General features: G+C 41.0%; 1 protein-coding gene across 1 annotated transcript in view; it reads right to left on the bottom strand.

Moving 5' to 3' along the window:
- Window positions 1-25,456, bottom strand: part of LOC109933504 (VPS10 domain-containing receptor SorCS1-like) — a 998,692-nt gene that overhangs the window by 166,405 nt on the left and 806,831 nt on the right. Inside the window, exons 8-9 of the mRNA XM_048609233.1 lie at window positions 19,857-19,864; window positions 4,033-4,097 (exon numbers count right to left, since the gene is read on the bottom strand). Of these exons, the coding sequence (XP_048465190.1) occupies window positions 4,033-4,097; window positions 19,857-19,864 (73 nt within the window). The remainder of the gene's footprint in view (window positions 1-4,032; window positions 4,098-19,856; window positions 19,865-25,456) is intronic.

The following is a 25,456-nucleotide window of genomic DNA, read 5'->3' as shown; positions in this document are numbered from 1 at the left end:
GACTTTATTTGGTTAGACTTGGCTAATCCACATGTTTATTGTATAAAAATCATTGGACTAATGAGACATCGATGCATTGTATCATGTATTTATATATTGATCCACAATATATCATTCAGTAATTCTTTATGGAGATGTTTTCTGAAAGAATGCAATCAACTCCCTACTTTACTACGTTACAATATTTCCTGCTAATTCATCAAATTGAATTATTTACAATTTTTATTCACTAATTAATAGTAGATATCAAACTGAGCAATAAACGTCTTGTGCCTATATTTCCTGAGAGTCAAGGTTATTTAAATTTAGCTAAGTTGTATTTTGGGAGGCTGCATGAAATGCATTCTGTTACAAGGCAAGGTGCAACTGAACCATTGTAATGGCGGGGAATGGGACCACCATGTTCAGTCTCTTATACAATTTCAGCAGAATGAAAGAAACCACTTTGAGTCCTGCAGTTTACCAATTACTGGTTTTATCTTATCAGAGTGAATAGGTATAGTTGGTTCATTGCAAACCAGAAGGAGTTACTGAATATTTGTACTGATTATGCAGTGCTGTGTTAAACAAATAGATAAAGAAAGTTAATTAATATTCCATACCAAGGAGGTAAAACAAAGGAAATCATGTTTTAGGGTAGTACAAAATTAAGACAGAGATAATTTGACAATACTGATGAAATAGATCTGATCGCCTCATGTCTCGGCACATAATTATGAAGCGTTCAGGTCAGGAAGAAAAGATTTTCATTTATGTAACATGTTTTACAAACTCAGAATGTCTCAAAGTACATGGAAATTATTTCAGTGTCACCAATGTTCCAATATAGTAAACACAGCAGCAAAATCCCACAAATTGCAATGTGATAATGACCGCATCATTCATTTTTAAGAATGTTGATTGAAGGATAATCAATGACCATAACTTAGCAGTTGTTTCCTTGAAGTTCATTAGTAAATAGCCAGTGTCTTTTCCCTGGGGTGGGGGAGTCCAAAACTAGAGGGCATAGGTTTAAGGTGAGAAGGGAAAGATTTAAAAGGGACCTAAGAGGCAACATTTTCATGCAGAGGGTAGTGCATGTATGGAACGAGCTGCCAGATGAAGTGGTGGAGGCTGGTACAATTACAACATTTAAAAGGCATCTGTATGTGTATATTAATAGGAAGGATTTAGAGCAATATGGGCCAAATGCTGGCAAATGGGGCTAGATTTATTTAGGATAACTGGTCGGCATGGACAAGTTAGGCCAAATGGTCTGTTTCCGTACTGTATACCTCTATGACTCTAGTGGACATGAAAGTCCCATTGCAAGAAAATGGGAGATGGAACCTCATTTTCACACCTCATCCAAAGGACAGCAACTCTGAGAGTGCGGCACACCCACAGCACTGACCCTATGACAGTGCGGCACTCCTTCAGTACTGAACCTCTTACAGTGCCCACCCCCTAAGTGCTGACCCTCTGGCAGTGAGACACTCCCTCAGTACTGACCCTCTGACAGTGTGGCAATCTCTCAGTAATGACCCTTTTACAGTACTCACTCAGTAAATACTGACCCTCTGGCAGTGCAACAATTCCTCAGTATTGACCTCCTGCAGTGTGGCACTTCCACATATTGACCCTCCAACAATGCGGCACTCCCTCAGTACTGGCCCTTTGACAATGTAACACTCCATCAGTACTCACCCTCAGACAGTGCCCACTCCCTCAGTATTAACACTTTGAAAGTACTCACTCCCTCAGCACTGACCCTCTGACAGTGTGGCACTCCCTCAGCACTGACCCTCTGACAGTGCGGCACTCCCTCAGCACTGACCCTCCGACAGTGCGGCACTCCCTCAGCACTGACCCTCCGACAGTGTGGTACACCCTCAGCACTGACCCTCCGACAGTGTGGTACACCCTCAGCACTGACCCTCCGACAGTGCGGCACTCCCTCAGCACTGACCCTCTGACAGTGCAGCACTCCCTCAGCACTGACCCTCCGACAGTGTGGCACTCCCTCAGCACTGACCCTCCGACAGTGTGGCACTCCCTCAGTACTGACTTTCTGACAGTGTGGCACTCCCTGAGCACAGACCCTCTGACAGTGCGGCACTCCCTCAGTACTGACCCTCTGACAGTGCAGCACTCCCACAGCACTGACCCTCCGACAGGGTGGCACTCCCTCAGTACTGACCCTCCGACAGTGCGGCACTCCCTGAGCACAGACCCTCTGACAGTGCGGCACTCCCTCAGTACTGACCCTCCGACAGTGCAGCACTCCCACAGCACTGACCCTCCAACAGTGTAGCACTCCCTCAGCACTGACCCTCCGACAGTGCGGCACTCCCTCAGTAGTGAACCTCAGATGTTGTGGTACTCTCTCAGTAGTGACCCTCAGACAGTACAGCACTCTTTGATCATTCGGATGGATTATGGATTACTGTCACTGAACTATTACAGGAGGAGGCCATTTGGCACCCTTCCACTCAACCACGGAAAGGCCATTTGTTTGCCAGTCCAGTGACATTACTATTTTGTCGCAACAAATGCTTAAACTATCTGACCAGCCATGTCTTTTTATGGCCCTAGGATGAAATTCATCTGTGCCCAGACACTTATCAGCCCACAATTCCAACAATTAATTCAGTATCAGTTCTCTGGTGATCATAATTTTCCTGAGATCCTCCTTCTCTACCATCTCCTGAATTAAAGATGCTTCAGGAATGTTACTTGTATCCTCCATAATGAGGAATCATGCAAAATACCTCTTCAATTGATCTGTCTTTTCCTTACATTTCATTATGAATTTTTCAAGCTCCTTTCTATCAGACCATCTCTTACTTTTCAAAATATTTTTTCTTTTAAATATTTATAGATTTTTTTCTATCTGGTTTTATATTTTTAGCATGCTTTCTCTTGTACCTTAATGTTTTCTTCCTTATTAATGTTCTAGTCATTCCTTGCTGCTTTGTCTAATCATCAGACCTGCCATCTGGTTGAGCACAATCACATGTTTGTTTCTTTAACCTTGACATGATCTTTAATGTTTCAAGTTAATTGCAGAATCTTTTGAACTTGTTGGAATGTATCTAGTCCACGTATTCTTAATATGCCCTTAAACGGTTTGCTTCTGCATCTTTGTAGATCTGTCCTTTAATCTATTCGTTTTATCTAGCTCTGCTTTTGTGTCCTCATTGTTGCCCTTATTTAGATTTTATCTTGTCAATCAATCTTATTTTTTATCAATTTTGTTTTCTTCAAACTCAATGTAAAATACAATCATATTATGGTCACTGCTATCTAGGAGTTCCTTCACTGTAAGATTATCAATTAATCCTTCTCATTGTATTATACTAGCATAGTAAGGAGAGAAGAAAAGTTAACCTTTACAATTGAGCCCTTTCATCATTATAACCTCTTTGGCAGTGTCTGACAAAACAACTTTCCATATTCTTGAGCAGGGGTCAGAGATTCTAGAATAGTCCAATTTTCTACAAGAGTTTAAAAAACATATACCTGCAAAGTACATGGAACTTATATAAATAATGTCTGTCAGAAAATCTGTTTTAAAAAAGACACTTTTTAAAGCTTGTCACATTAATGCCTGACTGATAATACTTAAAGGTGAAAGTTCATTGCATCTTCTGGTCGTGAAAAATCTAATTGAATGTGGTGCTCTATAAAAATCCTGGATTTTGTGTCCAGAAATGGCAACCATCAGGACTCTTGCTCCAAAGAGTAAAATTAGCTGAACTACAGACTCTTTAGGCACAGCAAATAAATAAATATCAAACACACAACAACAAATAATGAAAGACAGTGCTATACAATGCATACAATCCAACTGCAGGCTCACTGTTTGCAAGGTTCAAAGATCAGTTGCTAGTAATTTTTTGGTGCTGCTGTTGTACTGGAAACCCAGGGAGTTTAGTTGTGGCCTGCTGATTCCTGGAAATCACAATGGCACCTTGAGAGGCTGAGGTACTTAGCTAGCTATGCATTATAACCTGTTGCGCCTTTATTCACTGTTTGATGAAAAAAACTCACATCCAGCTGTGTTCCTTGCTTCAATGTGCACGAGGTCTGGGTCCTTGTCCAAACCCATCACAGACCTAGGAGAGCAGGAATGAAAACAGGTGAAATAAATAAAGTGAAGATATCTTTGTCTACTTATCTGACAGCCCCATTTGTGCTCATCTCCCATATCTCTCAGCGCAGACTATCACGAGCCATTGCTTGCACACAGGAAAATCAATGCTTCTGTTTCTGGTGAAGGGAATAATTTATCACTATTTCTTAAGGCAATGACTACCTGAGTGGGACCTTTATCTTTATTCAGTTTTCTTCGATTTAGAAGTGACGTAAGGAATATGCTAAAGGGAAATGCGGTTACATAGTTGTTGTTTACTGAAAGACATTCATCTCTGTTTAAACTGTAACTCTAGTTAGTGTGAGTCACATCAGGATGAAGCAATTATGACTAGAAACAGTCCAAATACAGAGCTTCACGTGAATTCTTGTAAGTTGAATCAGGGAGATATGAGTAGATATTTGCAATCAACCTGTTCAGGGATGTTATGACACATTTCTGCAGCAGGTGGGGCTTGAACCCAGTCCTCCTGGCTCAGAGCCAGGGGCATTACCACTGCACTACTGGAGTCCCCATAGGAAGCTACTTGTCAGAAGAAAGGTCAACTCAAGGACTCATCATGTTACAGGAAACAACAACACAGTTCACGAGATAACACCAAGAGCTGAAATACTGGGCACCTTGATAGATTCCCTTAGGAAATTATCAAATGATCCACTCTCACTCTATTCTGAGAAAGACAACATCGCACACATTTTGAAAGGAAGATCAATCCTCACAGGCCCTTCACGCGCAAACTCCTGCTGCAGCAGCAATAATTGGACAACTCTGTGTCATGAAATGCATTCTGTAAGAGTACATACAAGGTAATAAAAATACATTCAACAGCAAATAAAAATGAAAACTCCTTGCATGGCGCCCTTAGTGTAGTAAAATGAACTATATCTCAGTAAGAGTTATGCCAATTCATTTTTTGTCTCTCCTTTGTCTCTGAGCTACAGAAAGAGAAGTTTTTGAAAGAAATCAGGAGGCATGGGCTCGCGTCCCATCTACTCTATAGGCACATCATAAAATTTCTGAGTAGGTTGATTAGGAAAATATCGAAAACAGGGGATATTTGGAAAGTGAACCCCAGAGCTTAAGGCACAGTCACCAATGGTGAGAGATTAAATTTAAGAACAGGCAAATAGTCTTGAATTGTCAGTCTGAAGAAGGCTCCTCATATTTAGGGATGGATGTGGTGATCTTAAAATTCATGCATTGCCAGAAAGGGGAGTTTGTAAAGACCAGCAAGCAATGGGGTGTTGTGAGTGTTAGGTGAGAAGAAGTTAATAAAGGAAAGAAAATATGAGACCAGCCAAGGGGAGAACTGGAATAATCCAGCTTAGAGGCAGCTGAGTGGACAAAAAAATGAAATTGACTGATTTCAACGTTAGAAATCGGCATTCTTGGCAATAGCACACATTTGTGACATGAAAGCCATCTTGGTGTCAAACATAAAACTGAGATTGTTTCACTTGGTTTAAAACAGTTACAAGGGATAGAAATAATGTGGAATGAACAAGGTTTGCAGTAGGGAACCATATGAGTTTATAATCATTCAAACAAGGAACAACTGTTGGTACTCAGCCTTCTGAGCCTGCCCTGCTATTCAATATGCTCATGGCAGATCTGATTCTAGCCTCAGCCCTATATTCCTGCATATCCCTGATAATCTTACATCCCCTTGGTCATCAAGAATCTATCTACTTCTTCCTTCAAAAAATTTAAAGATTCTGTATCCAATGCCTTTTGAGGAAGGGAATTCCAAAGACTCACAACCCTCTGAGAGAAAAGGATGATTCCTCATTCTGAAGAAGGGTCTCGACCCGAAAAGTCAGCTTTCCTGCTCCTCTGATGCTGCTTGGCCTGCTGTGTTCATCCAGCTCTACACTGTGTTTCCTCATTTCTGTTTTAACTGCGCTACCCCTTATTTTTAAACAATAATCCCCGGTTCTAGATGCTCCCACAAGGAGAAACATTCTCTTCACATCCACTCAGCCAAGACGGTCAGGATCTTGAAAGTTTCAATTAAGTCACCTGTAACTTTTCGAAATTCTAGAGGGTACAGGCTCAGCCTTTCTAGCTTTTCCTCATAAGGCGATTCTCCTATTACATGTATTAGTCTATTAAATCTTCTCTGAACTGTTTCCAATTAATTAACATTCTTCCGTAAGTATGGTGACCAGTGCTGTACACAGTACTCCAAAAGTGGTCTCACCAATGCCTTGCATAACTGAAGAATAATATTCCTATCCTTGTATTCAATTCCCCTCACAATAAAGCGTACATTCTATTGGATTTCCTGATTAATTGCTGTATCTGGCTTCAGTCTTCCCAATATTTAGTTGAACAAAATATTTTTTCATTCGCTATGAAATGTCGAACAAGTAGTGCGGCAAATGGGAGGCAGCTGGAGTCTGATGAGATAGAGCTTCACCTGTCATCAGAACCCACATGAGACCTGATGCTATGCTTTCAGATGAAATTATTGAGGGACAGGGTGTTGGTAAGAAATACAGGAGACCAACCATTGCTTCCTATGGAGTTTTGGAGGTAACAAAGTAAGAGCAGGCAGAGAAGTCAGTGTTGGTCATTCTCTGGCTCCGATTAGAAAGAGAAGAATGGACTCAAGCTAAAACATTTCCATTGACTTGGACAAAGGAGGAGAGACACTGCAGGAGGATGGGATCGTCAACTGTGTCCAAATATGCACAATATGAGACAATTTTTCACGAAGATGGAGAGTGATGTAGTTGGTTCTGAGACTCGGGTCCTGAATCTAAATAAAGGAAATCACAATGGTGTAAGGTGTGAGCTGTCTATGATAAAGGACATGGATTAAAGAATAAAGGATTAAAAGAGGGAAACTAGAGTATGAGAGTACGCTTGTGGGGAACATACAAATTGATTGTAAAAGCTTCTATAGGTAAGTGAGGAGAAAATGAAAACATCTGGAGGTCTCTTACAGTCAAAAAGAGGGGAAGTTCCAATGAGGAACGAAGAGATGGCAGACCAGAACATGTTAAAGGACAAGGAAGAAGAGGTCCTAAAATTGTTGAACTCAATATTGAGTCCAGAAGGATGTAGGGTCTCCAAGTAGAAAATGAGATGTTTTTCTTCCAGCTTGAGCTGAGCTTTGCTGGAGCTCTTCAGCAAGCCCGAGACAGAGATATTGGCCAGGGAACACAGTGGAGTGTTGAAGTGAGTATAAGTATTCTGCAAAGCTATTGCGCAGTGTACGTTTTGTCTCCCAATGTAGACAAAACCACTTTAGAAAGTAGTGAATACAGTACACTCTTTGTTTTTTGTTTTAGTTTCAGATTTCCAGCATCTACAGTTCTTTGTTAGAGATTAAAAAAAACTCCAGATGCTGGAAGGTAGACGAACAGGAGGCTGGAAGAGCACAGCAGGCCAGGCAGCATCTGGAGGAAAGGAGCAGTCAACGTTTCGTGTATTACCCTTCTTCAGGAGAGCAAAACCCAAAACGTTGACTGCTCTTTTCCTCCAGTTACTGCCTGGCCTGCTGTGTTCATCCAACTTTCTGTTTATCCACAGTTCTTGTTTTATTCTAGTGAGTAACTCTACAAACCTGTTCTCTAGACACTGTAAGGATTATGCCTACATGATGGAGCACTGCACGGCTGTACGTTTCTGACATGGTACACTTTCTGAATAGAATATCTAAATTTCCATGCATAGAAATGTATAGAAATGTTTCATACTGACTTCCAAATAGATTACTGCATTCCCAAATGGTGCAGGGATCCAATGATCCCTTTGAAAAATCACATTCTTTTTAAAACATGCATTCTTAGGCAAGGAATTGCCATAGTGATAATTTCTTTAAGAAAATGGTTAAAAATAGAAATTACACAAAGTAAAAGTTTCAGGGAAGTAGAGATGATGCCTCTTTCTGTTACTACACCATTGCCACCTTCACTGGCAGATCTAAAACAGCTGTAGTTCATTCCTGATGGTAAGTGCCTGCCCAGGGATGAATCAGAGAAAAAGAGGGCTCCTGCTTCAGCTCCTGTTAGCAGGATAGAGATCTACAGAACAGACAAATGGCCACCCATGGCAACCCATTCTGTTAAAAACGATTCTAACTTTAACCACAGTGACAGGAGCAAGACTGAGCCAGGGAGCTTGGAAATCAACCAGCGTTCCTCTTCAGATTGGGATCAACCAATTCTGAATGTGTGTGTATGTGAATGTTGGTGAGGAACAGCACTGGATTCAGCCATGCTATCTAACTCATATTTGACTACCAATTGAATATTCCACCAGTAAAAGGACAAATGCAACATTGAAGTATTCATTTTTCCAAACTTTAGCTTCAGGGTAACATGATCTGCTTAACTGTTGAACAGTCATGTAGGAAGTACAATTTATCCTAATAATATTCACAATAGATTTATTCAATATTACAACAGACAATTGGTGGAGACAGCTCGAGTGATCTTCCTTTGCATATCCATATTTTCTTTTACTACTTCATCATCGTAACTTAATATTAAAGGAGAGTTTAATTAAGGGATTGGCCCATGGTTTGAAATGTCAGTTGGTTTTCAAATAGTGGTTCACATACACTTGGAGTGAAAAATCACTTTGCTTTTAAATTTCTTTTATTGAAAAGCTTTCAGAATGAATAGTAAAACTTACCCTCAGGGGCTTAGATTTGCAAACCATCAACACTTCACTGTATATCTCGTATCATAAATCTTACACGTGCAAGATAAGCCCCAGGAGGCATTTTCCAGTGTTCCTGGTTATGGCTTTGACAGTTCTTGCAGAATTACATGACTGCTGCTTTTAGCAGTAGTGGGAAAAGTGTAATAAAATGACTTTGTTTGACAGCTTAAAGAAATCAAGGAAGGAAACCAAGCTTCCCCTTCAGTGTTCATCTCTGCAGAGAAATAACACACTCCAAAACAACTAACTCTGATGTGATGAGTCACAAAGAAAATATCTGACAAATTTGTTTCTTGAAGCTGCTGTTGGCCATTTCAATTAATTTTTGCAGACTTGGAGACACCAAAGGAAGTGTGCCAGAGTACACTCTAGCGTTCTACTCCCTTGGCAATCTCCCCTTTCCACAGCAAACTAGAACCTGGCACTCTGCACTCAACCCACCTGGCACCTTACTTACCTGGCACCCTACCTCTCCTAACCAATGATAACCCTTCCTTCCCAGCACCCTAAATTACCATGGTGCTGATGTTTTGACAGCAGTTGTCAGATTGGATGAGCCGACCTTCACGTTGCAGAATACAGCAGCTGGCTGTTGTGAAAGGGTAACATAAAACAAAGAACTATGGACACTGGAGATCTGAAATAAAAACATGAATTGCTGGAGAAACTTGACAGGTCTGGCAGCATCTGTGGGAAGAAAGCAGAGTTAATGGTTCTGATGAAGAGCCAGTGGACTCAAAACGTTAACTCTGCTTTATTCCCTCAGATGCTGCCAGATCTGCTGAGTTTCGCCAGGAGTTCCTGCTTTTGTTGCAAACAGGGGTGTGGTTTGCCTTTCTCCGATAGCTCTGTGCAACAAATGAGCTGTCAGAGCAGTAGCAAAAACAGAAATTGCTGGAAAAGCTCAGCAGATCTGGCAGCATCTGTGGAGAAAAGTCAGAGTTAACGTTTCAGGTCCAGTGACCTTTTTTCAGAACGCTATCAGAACAGAAGTATGGCTTTGCATTCCTGCAAGAGATTGAGACTCTGTGAAAAGTCTGGTTCATTATTTTGGAGTTGTATATTTTATTTATACACCTGCCTTTTTTTGAAATAGTACAATGGAAAAATTAGCACCATTTGAGACAGCACCTCGAACACAATGGAACACTCTGTCAATACTACACCAGAGTAAAAACCTTGCCTTTTGGAGTTTAACACTGAAGAGTAACTTGAACTCAGCCTGGTGACTGAGATACAAAAATACCATTGAAAACACAGGCTTTGAGGAGTGTCTTAAAGGATGTTTGGGGAGGAGATCTTGAAACTGAGAGCCTATGCAACTGAGGGCTTTGTGATAGTTTGCAAAATATCACCAAGTTTCAAGGGGCAGAATCTGTCAGTCCATTTGTAAGGCTGGGGGTATCACAGAGTCAGGGAGAGTCTAGATTGTGGAGGAAGTAGAAGACAAGGATGTGAATTTTAAAATCATGCTGCTTTGTCAGATGAAGCTCAATGCCAGTAGATGTGATGCTGCAATGTGGAGAAACAAGATTAAAAGCAACTCAAGTGGCTCGGATCCTAAAACACATTAATGGTGTTCTGGAGTTTTTGGTGAGTGGTGTAGAACATTGAAGGCAAGACACAATGATTAATCTACGAAGAACATTACTAAGACCAAAAATCACTGAGGACTAAATGGAGCGTTGCCTGTGTGGAGTTAACGTAGAACAGAGAGACCTATTAGTTCATGTACATAATTCTTTGAAGTTTGCATCATAGGTAGACAGGGTGGTTAAGAAGGCATTTAGCATGCTTGCCTTCATTGCTCAGACTTTTGAGAATAGAAGTTTGGACGTCATGTTGAAGTTGTACATGATGTAGGTGAGGCCTCTTCTGGAGTACTGTGTAAGGTTCTGGTTACCCTCAGTAGGAAGGATATTATTAACTGGAGAGGGTTCAGAAAGATTTACCAGGATGTTGCTGGGAATAGAGGGTTTGAGTTATAAGGGGAGGCTGGGTAGACTGGGACTTTTTTCGCTGAAGCGTAGGAGTTTGAAGGATGACATTATAGATGTTTATAAAATCATGAGGGTATAGATAAGGTGAATGGCAGGTGTCCTTTCCCTAGGGTTGGGGATTGCAAGACTGGGGGCATATTTTAAGGTGAGAGGAGAGAGATTTAAAAAAGACATGAGAGGCATTTTTTTTACGCAGAGAGTAGTTCATGTGTGGAATGAACTTCCAGAGGAAAGGATAGATGCCGGTACAGTTTCAACATTTAAAAACATTTGGATAAATTCATGAATAGGAAATGTTTGGAGGGATGTGGGCCAAGTGCAGACAGGTGGGACTAGTTTAGTTTGGGATTATGGTCAGCACAGACTGGTTGGACTGAAGGGTCTGGTTCCATGCTGTTTGACTCTATGACTCTATAATGGGTAGCGTGCAGATTTGGGGGTCAGTTTGCTCAGTTAGTTGGGCAGTTGGTTTGCAGTGCAGAGTTATGCCAACAGCATGGGTTCAATTCCCATAACCATGAAAGATTCTCCTTCTAATCATTCCCCTCACCTGAGGTTTGGTGACCCACAGGTAAACTGCCACCAGTTATCTCCCTTTCTGTATAAGGAAAAAACAGCACTATAGTTCTCTAGGACTTTGGTGAATTTGGGGCAGGTTTAGCAGAATGATGCTTGCTAGGAAGGTAGACAGGAAACCATTATGTTTTGCTAGTGTTGGAAATTATGGGGTAATAATAGAATTATTTGTAATTATAATGTGTTGGGATGGAATGGATGGAACAGATTGTATTCAGTGGTTAACGTAGATTGGCACCAAATTAAAATGCACAAACAGCCAGTATAGACAGGATGGGCAGAATGCTTTCTGTCTGCATCATAATATCTCTACGATTTAGAACAATTCTGGCCTGGGACACAAATATAAGGTGAAAAGTAAGAGATTTAGGACAGGGAAGAGAAGCAACCTCCTTTACCAAGATGGCTCAGAGACTGTGAAATGTCAACATTTAAGAAATGGTTAGGTAGATAGGATAAAAAAAATCAAAATACTACAGATGCTGCATGTCTAGAATATGAACAAAAAGAGGATGGACAAACTCAGCAGGTCTGGAAGCATAGGTGGAGACAGAAACAGAGTTAACGTTTCACATCAGTGACCTTTCTTAGGCACTCCACTGTCTCTGCAGGACCATTAGCTGCAAACAATGAGTCTGGCCAAAACATGTTGTGGCTGGAGTTCCAACCTAAACTTGCAGAACTTTTCTTTCTCGATTCTCATCCAATTAATTACTCAATTTACAGGTCAGAAGTCACATGGCACCAGGTTATACTCCAACAGGCTTATTTGAAATCACAAGCTTTTGGAGCACTGCTCTTCAATCAGGTGAAGTGAGGAGAAGACACACAGGCACAGAATTTATAGTCAGAGAGATCTCGAGATTGCACAAATGGTGTGAGTGGAGAGTCAACAGGACAAATAATAAGTCTCTACAGGTAGGATCAAGAGTGTCAGAAGCTGTGAGTAAAGTGCTAACAGCTGAATAACAAGTGAAGGGATGAGCTACAATTCAATTAATTAAGAAAGAGACAATTGCAAAAAATTAAAAAGAAGGTGTTGCTGGAGACAAACCAAATGGCTGGAATAGCATGATAGATATAAGGGTCACATGCTGAGGGGCTAACCAAACTAACAAGTAATTCAAAACTGTACAAACTAGTTAAGGTTGAGAGATCATAACAAGTTATTGTGGTGATGGTGTGAAAACAGGACAGTAACGAAGGTTTTACGGATACAACCAACGCATGGTGTATTGGCGAGTCCATGCAGATGCTACCGCAACGGATGAATGGACACCGCACAACAATTGCCAGACAGGAATGTTCCCTCCCAGCAGTCAGGGACATTCAGCCTCCGACCTTCATGTAAACACCCTCCAAGACAGCCTTTGAGATACACAATAACGCAGAATCGCCGAGCAGAGGCTGGTAGCCAAGTTCCATACCCATGAAGGCATCCTCAACCGCATGACATATAACCCCCACCATACGGCTCTGTGTCTGTAAAACCTTCCTTGCTGTCCTGTTTTGACACCATCACCTTGATAACTTGTTATGAGTTCTCCACCTTAATTAGTTTGTACAGTTTTGGATTACTTGTTACTTTGGTTAGACCCTCAGTATGCGACCCTTATATCTATCATGTTATTCCAGCCATTTGGTTTGTCTCCAGCAACACCTTATTTTGAATTTTTTGCAATTATCTCTCTGCCTCATTTAATTGGATTTTAGCTCATCCCATCACTTGTTGTTCAGCTGTTGACACTTTACTCACACCATCTGACACTCTTGATCACCTTCAGAGACTTATTATTCAACTTGTAGACACTCCACTGTCACCATTTATCTGATCTTTTGATCTCTCTGATTATAAATTCTGTGCCTGTGTGTCTTCTCCTCACTTCAACTGATGAAGGGACAATGATCCAAAAGCTTGTGATTTTAAATAAACCCATTGAACTATAATGTCCTGTTGTGTGACTTCTTACTTTGCCCACTCCAGTCTGACACTGGGACCTCCACATCAATTTACAGGTGTAGCTGAGCAGGTAGCCATAATCTCTTGCATTTAATCTACTGAAATAAACCTTTAGAAACTACCAAATTCCAAAGTTTAGAAAGCAAACTTCAGAATATTTATTTATCTTCACTGCTTAATCCTGGCTTACTTCCTTTCGGATAACAATGCACTTGTTCATCCAATTCTTAAAGAGATGTTTATCCAGCTTTTATCCACTAATCACTGAGCTTGGTTTTCCTGGTTATGCCACATTTGTCACTCGTCTGGTCTAAATTCTAATCTTGTATGGCCTGATTACAATGGACATAGAGAAAATGTGTCCATCAACAGGAAAGACTGGGATCCAAGAGTACACCCTCAGACTGAAGAGACAGCCCTTTAAAACTGAGATGAGCAGGAATTTCTTCAGCCAAATAATGGTTAATCTGTGGAACTCATTGCCATAGAAGACTGTTGATGTTAAGTCATTGAGTGCATTTAAGACAGAGATAGATACTTTCTTGATTGGTAAGGGTTACAGGGAGAAGGCAGGAGAATAGGGTTGAGAAACATATCAGCCATGATCAAATGGTGTAGCAGACTTGATGGGCTGAAGGTATTATAGAATCCTGAGAGTGTGGAAAGTTGCCACTCAGTTGATCGGGCCTGCATTGACCCTCTGAAGAGCATTCCACCCAGGCACATCCCATCTCTGCAACCTCACATTTCCTATGGCTGATCCATCCAACCTGTACATCTTTAGGCTGTGGGAGGAAACCGGAGCACACAGAGGAAACCCAAGAAGACACAGGGAGAATGTGCAAACTCCACACAAACAGCTACCCGAGGTTGGAATTAAATCCACATCTCTGGTGCTGTGAGGCAACAGTGCTGACTACAGAGCCACTGTGTTTCCCTCAAATTCTGCTCCTACATCTTATGGTCTTATGAATGTTGCTAATTGTATAACTATGACCAATAGTCTGTGTTAATGTGCTAAGTCTAATGGTCTGTGAAAGTGGGTAAAAACACAGTGATGAGTTTTGATAATCACAAAGTACACACTTGTGAACGTGTAAGGATTTGATTAGATAAAATAATTGTGTGCACAGATTTGAATATGATTGAATAATATAGTTATGTGTGCTCACTTAAATTTAATCTACTGAAAGAAACCTTGGAATGTAGAATATAATGATCATTATTGGATAGAGATATGAGTGTGTAAATGTGTAACAAAAGTGGAAATTGCTGGAGAAACTCAACAGGTCAAGCAGCATCTGTGAAGAGAGAAAGCAGAGTTAATGTTTCAAGTCCAGCAATGCTTATTTCAGAACTCAAGTAAGGTTTATTCTGAAGCAGGGTCATTGGACTTGGAACATTAACTCTATTATTCCCTCCACTGATACTGCCAAAGTTTCTCCAGCAATTTCTGTTTTTGTTTCAGATTTCCAACGTCCACAATTCTTTGTTTCATTTTATTATGTAAATGTTTAAGCTTTTTATTGGAAACGTGTTATCTGTAAAAATAGTACAAGACCTTTGCTTTGTTGAAAATTGTAGATTTGTATGCCATCTTTATAGGATACAGACAAATAAATGCTGAGACAAAGAAACCACAGTTTCATTTGGTCATTCAGGGATCAAAGGGTTAAAAAATTTCTCTTTCAGTTTGCTTCCATCAGAATCATATACTCCCTTTAATAGTTTAATCAGTTCTATTCACAATCTTAATTTTACCATAAAAAGCCAGAAAAAACAAGATCAGAATTCTACAGCAATTAAAGGTCTTTTTTAATCAACTAATCAAATTTGAATATCTGTAGAATGAAGAGACACGGGAGAAAGAAATTCGCATCGTTGAGGTGTTTTTCACAATGTTCCAAAGCACTTTACTGCCAATAAAGCATATTCGAAATGTAGTCACTTTTGTTATGCCAGATCATTTATGTACAGTGGGATCCCACAACAACAATGTGATAATGGTCAGAAAATCTGACTTTAGTTTGACTGTGGAATAAATATTGATCAGGACACCAGCAAGAACTCCACTGCTCCTTTTCAAAATTGAGCCTGAGGATCTTTTGTGTTTAAATGAGAGAGAAGCCGGTGTCTCTGAATGATACCTTATTCGAAAGACATTCTCTGTAATAATACAGTTATCCCTCATTACTGCACTTGAGTGTCAGCTGATTCAAACTAAGATTGTTTAACATTGTCCATTTTCTAATCAAACGGCTCAGAGATGTTAAGTTAAACATAAGTCATACAAGGCTATGAGCCAAGTGCTGGAAAATGGGATTAGACTCGTCGGGTGGTTGTTTCTGATTGTTGCAGACATGATGGGCTGAAGGGCCTTTTTCTGTGCTGGAGATCTTTATGACTCTAAGTGGGAAGAGGAGCCAAACCTCTTAGCCCAAAGATAGAGACACTACCACTGCCCCATTAGAATCTTACTTGTCCTTTTTCTGTTATTATAATGCAGTGAGTATCCTGAAAAGATTAACTGGCATCACAAGATAAGCTGCACTCATAATGAGTGATATTTTCTAATCGATCTGTTCAGAGAGGTTATAACACACCTCTGGAGTAGATCAGATCTGAACTTGGGCCTCCTGGTTCAGAGGTAAGGAAACCACCGCTGTGCCAGCCAAGCCCCATACAAATTAATCATGTTTTCCAACTAACCTGTTTGGAGGCATTACGACATGCTTCAGGAACAGAAGGGAACTGAACCTGGCCTTACTGGATCAGAGGTACATACACCACTATTGTCCCACAAGAATCCTTATTGTCACTGTGGTTGTCAAATCAGAAACAGCTCCTGATGTTTAAATGACGTCTGAGTCAGATTAGCATCCTAATGAATAAAGTTGCAGTTTCTAAAGGGTTAATTTTTCATACTTTTATATTTGCTTCACAAACACTGTCAATTTTCCTTTATCTCTTATCTTCCATACTAAATGTCATCTCTATTTGACTTTCCCTTTCTCATTCTCTTCCTTTTTTCTCCTTAATAGGTCTGAAGAAAAGTCATTAATACCTCAACTTTTTTAGAGTTCCTTAAGTAAACTGATAATGAGTTTTTAATTAAACGTTTTAAAATTATAAAGAGTCATTGCTCCATGGAATATGCATAAAAGGTCATTAATTGTTAGTTTTTTTTTCTTTTCTGCTGTTATTTAATTAGCTTACATCTCTGAGGAAGATGAAATCTCAAGCCGTAACACTGAAAAGTAAATGAATGTTATTCCATTCCATGGGAATAGCAAATCCTGTGTTGGATGGAGTATGGGAAGGACATTTGCAACAAAAACAGAAATTGCTGGAGAAAGTTAGCAGGTAGCGTCTGTAGAGGACATAGAGAAAGCAGCGTTAACATTTCGAAACCAGTGACCGTTCTGCAGAGCAAGTCTTGTTACTGGACCTAAACGTTACCTCCGTTTTTTCACAGATGCTGCAAGACCTGCTGATTTTCTTCACAATTTCTCGTTTGGTTCAGATTTTCAACATCTGTAGTTCTTTGTTTCAGTAAAGACATTTGCAGACTCTTTAAGAAGGATGGAAAGTGACACAGTGGTCATGTGGTAATCCAAAAGCCCAGGTTAATGTTCCAGGGACATGGCTTGAATTCCACCAGGGCTCTGGTGAAATTTGAACTCAGTAAGATCTGAAATTAAAAGTTAGTCTAATGGCAACTACACAAAACCCAACTGGCTCATTAATGTGCTTTAGGAAAGGAAATCTGGCCTACATATGACTCCACACACATAACAGTGTGGTTTACTCTTAACTATCCTCTGTGATGTGCAGAAAACCATTTGATTCAAGGGCAATTAGAGATGGGCAACAAATGTTTGCTGTGACATTAATATCCACATTCCACATAAGAATTTAGATCAGAGAGAGTTTCATGGAACTCAAAAGCATTCGAAAAATTGTTACACAAGAAATCGAATCGAGACATTATGGTTCATGACATAAAATTGTCAACATTTTTGAGAAAAAGTTGAAAAGCTGCCATCTGGAACAAAGTCCTGGAATTCCCTCCCCAATGGCATTGTGGGTCAACCTACAGCACATGGACTACAGCGGTTCAAGAAGGCAGCTCACCACGACCTTCTCAAGGGGCTAAGCGGGATGGGCAATTTATTCTTGCCCAGCCAATGATGTTCACGTCCCAAAGTGAAATGAGAAAAAGAATTAAAACAGCAGACTGCTTATGTACGTGTGTCAGAGTTTAAAGGATGATGGGTATTGGGTTGCCCAGGATCAATAATGGAGCCATCTTTGTTCTAAGTGCAAATAAAAATAATTCAAGCACGAACATAACAGGATCAATAACAACTTTTGTCAATGAGAGTAAACAGAAAAGTGTAGCAAATGCTTAAAAAGGAATACAATGCAATACTTAAAGAGACTAGGAGAATGGGTGTGTTAAGTGGCATTAATATACAGCAATATATTTTGGGGACAAGAATTAAGACATTCTGAGCCCAAACCTAAAAATTAAACCTAGCCATCATAAATAACAAGGATAATTATTTGGAGAGAGATGGGTTTGTGGGGAAAGCAGCAAAAATGGGAAAATCAGATCATTGGTAGAATTTTAACATAGCCAAGGCAACAAGAGCTGAAAGGCTTCCAACAGTGTTAACATTTTGGCTTTTAAATAATAGTGGCCTGGAGAGCATTCTGTGCGAGGAAAGCCATTAGATTTGTCTCTTTATATTACAATGCTGTTGAAGTGAAAGCCTGCTCTGTTTGTGGAACAAAAATGGCGATCAAGGAAAACTGTGAGGCATTAGGGACAGACTTGAGATATTGACTGTACACATTTAACACCAGGCTACCAACTGTAAGTGCTCTAAATTACTACTGACTATAAGTTGTATGATGTCTATTGTGATTGTTCAAAATTACCTGTAGCTAGCTAAGAAAAAGGATTTGAACTATGCAATCTTGGTTGATAAATGGGGCTGCAAGTCATTTTGTACAGAGTGACATTTCCATCAACACGACAGAAAAATATACCCCATGGTGTGACATTGGCCTGCCTATATCACTCTCAACTGACACCAATCTCAACACTTCAGTTTTAAAATTTCATTCTTGTTTTTAAATTCCTCCATAACCCTCCTTCTCTCAACTTCCATCAACCCTCGGAAATTCATCTGCTCCTCCCATTCTATCCTCTTGCCAAACTGAGGTTTAAACAAATAAAAAATTACAGTGGATGCTGGAAACCTGAAATAAAAACACAAATTGCTGGAGAAACTGGAAAGGTCTGGCAGCATCAGTGGAGAGAGAAACAGAGTTAATATCTCAAATCCATGTGGCTCCTCTTCAGAACTGCAGAGTTTTTGTCTCTCTGTAGCTGGTGCCAGACCTGCTGAGTTTCTCCAGCATTTTCTACTCTCATTCCTTTCTTTAAACATTCCACTGAATTGGCAGCCATGTCTTAAACTGTCTTGATCTTATGCTCTCGAATTAAGGATATAAAAACTAGGAGCAGGAGTAGACCATTCAGCCCCTCGAGCCTGTTTCACCATTTAAAACAATCATGGCTGATCTCAACTCGGCCTCACCTCTACTTTCCTGCCAACTCTCCATTACCCCTTCAACCCATTACTATCTAAAAAATCTTCTATCTCCTCCTTAAATTTACTCAAAGGCTTGAAACTCTTAGAAATGAATGAGATTTTCAGAACTAACAGGCAAGTTTAATATAAGCATTTATAAAAATAGAGAACTTTTAATAACTTAGGCCTGAAATGAGAACAGTGAGACTACATCCACCAAAACTGCATTTCCAAGCTGTGCACAGCTTTTGAACAGTCAGCTTGATCTGTAAAAACCGCAGAAAATTGTCTTTGGTTACCTTTTCTGCAGTTTAACAACAGGTAGTTGTTCTGTGTATGATTCTATAAAGTCTGGTTGTTTGCTCTGTGTCAACAGGCTCGTAGCAACAATGCAAAAAGATAATTGCAACAATAACATTCTCAAAATGTTTGGAGAGTTTTGGTGAAAATGCTTCCATATGCAGCTCAGATGTATGTTTAATTCTCCTATGAATTTGGGTGGGCACTGAGGCGAGATTTAATGTGTCTGTGTATCTATCGACGTATTTGGATGTAAGTAGGGAAAAACAGTGTCACACTTAGTTGTGAAGCTGTCCTGCCTGGTTAAATTGTATAACAAGGTATGGAGCTGGAGGAACACAGCAGGCCAGGCAGCATCAGAGGAGCAGGAAAGCTGACGTATCGGGTCTGGATCCTTCTTCAGTAAAATAGAAGGGTCCAGACCTGAATCGTCAGCTTTCCTGCTCCTCTGATGCTGCTTGGCCTGCTGTGTTCTTCCAGCTCCACACCTTGTTATCTCGGACTCCAGCATTGGCAGTTCCTACAATCTCTGGTTAAATTGTACGCTGTCCTGCAATGATACATGGAGAATGGGAAATCGGGGAATTGGTAAGGTGGATTGCTGCCACCAATGAAACTGTACCTCCAACATCCTGGGCAATGCCAAAATTAGCTTGGAATTAACATGGCTATTTGCATGGATTGGATATGTCACATTGGCTTAGTGTAAGGTGGAAACAAACATCTTTTAAAATGAGAAACAAACCGATGACAGCATTTGTCACACTGCAAGCTGTGCTTATGACCACACAGTCAAACTGCAGCACAGTCCCAACCAGATTTAATCTTTGAAATTTGGTTTGAAAATTGGTATTTCTTGTCATTACATAGTACGTAGAAACAGTTCACCTGTCACAATTTGACATAAATTACACATCATGCGCTACTTCCTTCCAGGTATTTCATTCATCTTTAAAAGGAAACAGATTAAACAACAAGTTCAGTGTGCTTAATAGCTGGAGAGTAGGAGTCAAAAAGCTGCAGGACTTTTAAGACTGTCACACATTAACTCAGAAACCTACTGACCAAATGATGTTTGTGAAAAGGCACAAAAAAAGTGTAGCTACTTTCTCTGCTTTTTTTTTCTAGATTGTCCACTTGAAGCCTCTTGAAAGTTATTACTTTCATTTTAAGTCCAATCCAGTCAGACCCATTTGCTGAAGCAAGCTGCAATATTATTTGTGACAAAACAATTTGAAAGAAAATAGCAGATGGAAGCACCTTCTGAAATAAAGGGATAGACAGGAGAACAGAACTTGGTATCTTGATCCTGCAGATTTGAGGACTTTGAAATGCCTTTGTTTGAAACTCGTCAACCTATTCATGATGTGCTGATGAGTTTCTTTTTTGCAGGTATTTGTGCCTGCTGAATATTAGAAACAGGGGTCCAATGTCAAATTGATTTGTTATAACAGATACCAAGGTCATAAATTAAGGAGTACATACCTGCAATAAATCTGCAGTACTGATTGTTAAGCATTTTAAACTATTTAACAGGTCTTCAAACTGGCATATCTGATAATTGAAGCATGACGTTTGTGAAAAATCAATGAGTTAAAGGATTAGAAAAGCAGTCAATGATGGAGTGTGAAGGAACACAGAGAAAATAAAACTCGTGAAACCGCTCTGTTGGAACCTCGTGAAAGTGAACCTGGTGAAGTATCAAGTAGCTGGGAGCTGGTGGAGAGTGGGCAAATGCTCCAGCAATAGATGGTGAGCAGTGTGAAACAACAGACAGGGTTATTAATGGAGTCTGAGAAAAAATAAACATTGTCACATCAAAATAATTCAGTTATGATGATAGATATGAGAAGCTGGGGTTGTTCCCCTTGCGTGTTCAAAATCAGGAGGTCCAGGACAAAGTGGAAAGGGAGAAACTAAACGATTGATAGTTAAAGCAATTAGTGAAAGAAGGAAAAATTATATGAGAAAAGAAGAAATAAAACTTGCGCTGTGAATGGTTAGGATCTGGGAGTGTGGGGAGAGGCAGGTTCACTCGAGGGGTTAGGGTCTGGAATGTACTGTCTGAGGGTGTGGGGGGAGGCACGTTCACTCGAGAGGTTAGGGTCTGGAATGTACTGTCTGAGAGTGTCGGGGATGAGGGGGCAGGTTCACTTGGAGCATTTAATAGGGAATCAGACTCTAATCTGAAAAGAACAATTTTGCAGAATTGTAATGGGAAGAATGCAACTAAGTTGAAGAGCCAGCGCAGGCATGATGGGCCAAATGGCCTCCTTCTATACTGAGACAATTCTCTATTTTTGCAGCAATTTGTGGATAGCAGCAGAGGGAGATAGCACTGTGCTGGTCTGGCAGCACCATCCTGCCTCAAGGCTTTTTCCCGGGACGTCGATTTGGGGATAGTCGGGGGCGGGGAAAGCTGTTATAGTTCGTGTACAGCCAATCAGATCATTGATCGGCAGCCAGCAAAAATCTTCAAAGTCTGGGTCCTTGTCTTATCACTAGCCCAGTGGTCATCTGGAGAGAGGCACGATGGCACGGTGGTTAACATTGCTGCCGCACAGCACCAGGGACCCGGGTTCGATTCTACCCCTTGACGACTGTCTGTGTGGCGTTTGCACATTCTCCCTATGTCTGTGTGGGTTTCCTCCGGGTGCTCCAGTTTCCTCCCACAGTCCAAAGATGTGCAGGCTAGGGTGGATTGCCATGCTAAATTGTACGCAGGGATATGTAGATTGGGTGGGTTATAGGGGGACAGGTCTGGGTGGGATGCTCTGAGGGTCAGTGTGGACATGTTGGGCTGAAAGGCTTGTTTCCACACTGTAGGGATTCTATGGAAGTGTAGGAGCCAATGCTCCATAAAGACTTTAAGGTCTCTTCCCAACATACCCATTCTCTGTGTCTCCACCATATACACCATCACCACCACTTCCTCCTTCCTGCCTACCTGGCACAGCTACAGATCACCCTGCATTTGGGTGGTGCAGCAACTGTGTCCACTTCAGAGGGACACCTTTAAAGATCAAAGGGCAGGTTGTGGAACCTCTCCAGCCTGCTCACCGTAGCATGGCAAGTGCTTTCTCTGGCCAGGAATTGATTCTGCCTGGTCACTACCAGGTGGGTGCTCCCAAACAGTGTGGAGTTAAGGCTTGTATTTATCCCTGACCTCACAGCCTTGACTCAAAACGCAAACTCCTTCCCAAGGTATTCGAACAAACGTACACAGTGGATTCCAATGCTTTCGATGTGACAATGAAATAAAACTAAATAGTTCCAATGACTGCATGGTCAGTTTCTCTGGTAGCAGACAACATTGTTCTGTTTGCGGCAGGGTGCCTGCATTATGCTGGAACTTGCTAGTCATTTTTATGTTTCAATTTCTAAAAAAGAAGGAACCTGATGAGATTGGTGCAGAAAAGCAGCACTGAACAGCTAGTGTCAGTTCATACAGATTAGAAATAACAGTAGGCCTTTTTTCCCTTTGAGCCTGCTCCATCATTCAATAAGATCATGGCTGATCTAATCATAATCTCAACATTCCTACCTATCCCGTTGATGACCTCTCACCCATTGCATACCATGATACCATCTGCCTCTGCTTTCGAAATATTCAATGATTCTGCTTGCAATGCCTTTGAGTAAGAGTTGCAAAAACTCTCTACTGTCTGTGAGAGAAAAAAATGTAATTCTCCTCATTTCTGTTGTGGATGGATAACCTTAATTTTTAAGAAAGTGACCCCTTAGTTCTAGATTCTCCCACAAGAGGAAATATTCTTACCACACCGAAGGGGTCAAGCCCCCTGGGGAACTTATATATTTCAAAGAAGCAAACGAGACACAAAAAAATTGTGTTCACTTCATGCTGATGACTGGAGATGATAATCATGGGAATAGCTTCCTGTAGAAGGGCTGCCTGGAGCGATAACATTCCGAAGAAATTTCACAGGATTCGACACATTAACCCTGCTTTCACTTCAAACACTGCCAGATGTGCAGAGTTTCTCCAGCAATTTCTGCTTTTCATTATTTCAGACCTGTCATTCCAGTCCTTCATTTTCACAGGAACCCACATGTCCTGCACTCTAATCAACTGGTCTTTAAGAGACACTCACATGTCAGATGTGGATTTACACTCAAACAGATGCTTCCAATTCACACTCTCCAGTTCTTGCCGAATTCAGTCACAGTTGACCTTCCCCTAATTTAACACCTTCATCTGAGGTCCACTCTTGTCCTCACCCTGAAGTGACTGAAAACGTACAGAACTATGGTCACTATTCCCAAAATGCTCCCCAATGAAACTTTGACAACCTGGTTGGGCTTATTTCCCAAGACCAGGTCCAATTCCGCCCCCTCCCTCATTGGACTATCCATATACTGTTTCAATAAAACCCTCCTGGGCACACCTAACAAATTGTTCCCCCTCCAAACCCTTGGCACTAAGGGGGTCCCGTTCAATATGGAGGAAGTTAAAATCATCCACCATAACAACTCTGTGAGTTTCACATCTTTCCAGAATCTGACTACATATCTTGTCCTCTATCTCCCGCTGGTAGCTGTGAGGCCTGTAAAACAATCCCGGCACTGCGATTGCTCCTTTCCTATTCCTGAGCTCTACCCTTAATGCCTCATTGCAAAATCCCTCTAGGGTGTCCTCCTTCAATACAGCTGTGATATACGCCATAACCATTAATGCAACTTCCTCACCTCTTTTGCTTCCTCCTTTATCTCATCTAAAACATCAATATCCCAGAAAATTAAGCTGCTAATCCTGTTCCTCTTCCAACCATATTTCTGTGATAGCAACAAAATTATATAACTGCATGCATTAACTCAGGCTCTAAATTCATCCATCTTGCCTGTTATACTTCTTGCATTAAAACAAATAAAGTCCAAGCTTCCAGTTCTGCTGAGCTCAGCAACCTCTCCCTAATAACTCTTTCTCTTTGCTGTATTTGCCATAGTCTCAAGCTCTTCTCCAATCTCTATACTTACTGACCTGCTGCTCTGGTTCCCACTCCCATGCTACACTAAGTTAAACCCTCCTGTGTGGCACTATCAAACTTCCCTGCCAGGATATCTGTGCCCCTCCAGTTTAGGTGCAACCCGTCCTTCTTGTACAGGTCCCATCTTCTCTGGAAGACATCCCAATGACTGACATATTTGTAGCCCTGCCCCCACACCAGCTCTTTAGCCACATGTTCAGCTGTCCCACATCTCTGTTCCTAGCCTCAATAGCACATGGATAAGTGTGAAGTGGTCTATTTTGGAAGGCCTAATTAAGGGAAGGACGTACACAATGAATTGTAGGTGCTTAGGGAGTACTGAGGATCAAAGTGACCTTGGTGTACAAGTCCATAGTTCCCTGAAGGTGTCAGCATAGGTAAACAGGGTGGTGAAGAAGGCACAGAGGATGCCTGCCTTCATTAGCCAGGGCACAGAATACAGGAGCAAGGAAGGCATGTTACAACTTTATAAAACATTGGTTGGGCTACAAATGGAAGACTGTTTACAGTTCTGATCACCACACTATCGGAAGGATGAGAGCATGCAGAGGATGTTGCCGGGGATGGAAAGTGTCCGTTATGAGGAGAGACTGGATAAGCTGGGTTTGCTTTCCCCAAGGAGGCTGAGAGGGGCTCTGATTGAGGTATACAAAGTTATGAGAGGCACAGACTGGGTAGACCATGAGAACCTGTTCCCATAGCAGATGTTCTAAGTCTAGGGGGCATAAGTTTAAAGTGAGAAGTAAGTGGTTTAGAGGAGATCTAAGGAAATTTTCTCTCACCCAGAGGATGGTAGAAATGTGGAAGGTGCTGCTTGAGAGAGCAGTGGAGATAGATATTCTCACAACGTTGAAGAAGCATCTGGACAAGCACTTAAAAAACCAGGGCATAGTGCTTTCTATACCAACACATTTTGCAAGTGTAACGGTGTGAATATTTCGATTTAGAAACACAGCAGTATGTATTGGTGAGAACTTACTTATCACCCTGTCAACTAGCTACAGATTACCCAACCAGTCCCACTGTCTATAACTCAACCAGCAACCACTCTACACAGCCATCCTTCTATCGAGCGGCCATCCTACTTTCTGACCCACATCTCACACTCTCCACCCACTTACCTCTCTCTAACTCATTCATTAGCATATGAACAGTTCTTAAAAAACACAAAATGTTTCAGAGACAACAAGGTGCAGAGCTGG

The sequence above is a fragment of the Rhincodon typus genome, chromosome 20 (genome assembly GCF_021869965.1).
Source record: "Rhincodon typus isolate 14 chromosome 20, sRhiTyp1.1, whole genome shotgun sequence".
In the NCBI taxonomy this organism is placed as follows: domain Eukaryota; kingdom Metazoa; phylum Chordata; class Chondrichthyes; order Orectolobiformes; family Rhincodontidae; genus Rhincodon; species Rhincodon typus.
The sequence above is the reverse complement of the archived record's forward strand: the minus strand, read 5'-3'. Positions and strand labels throughout refer to the sequence as shown.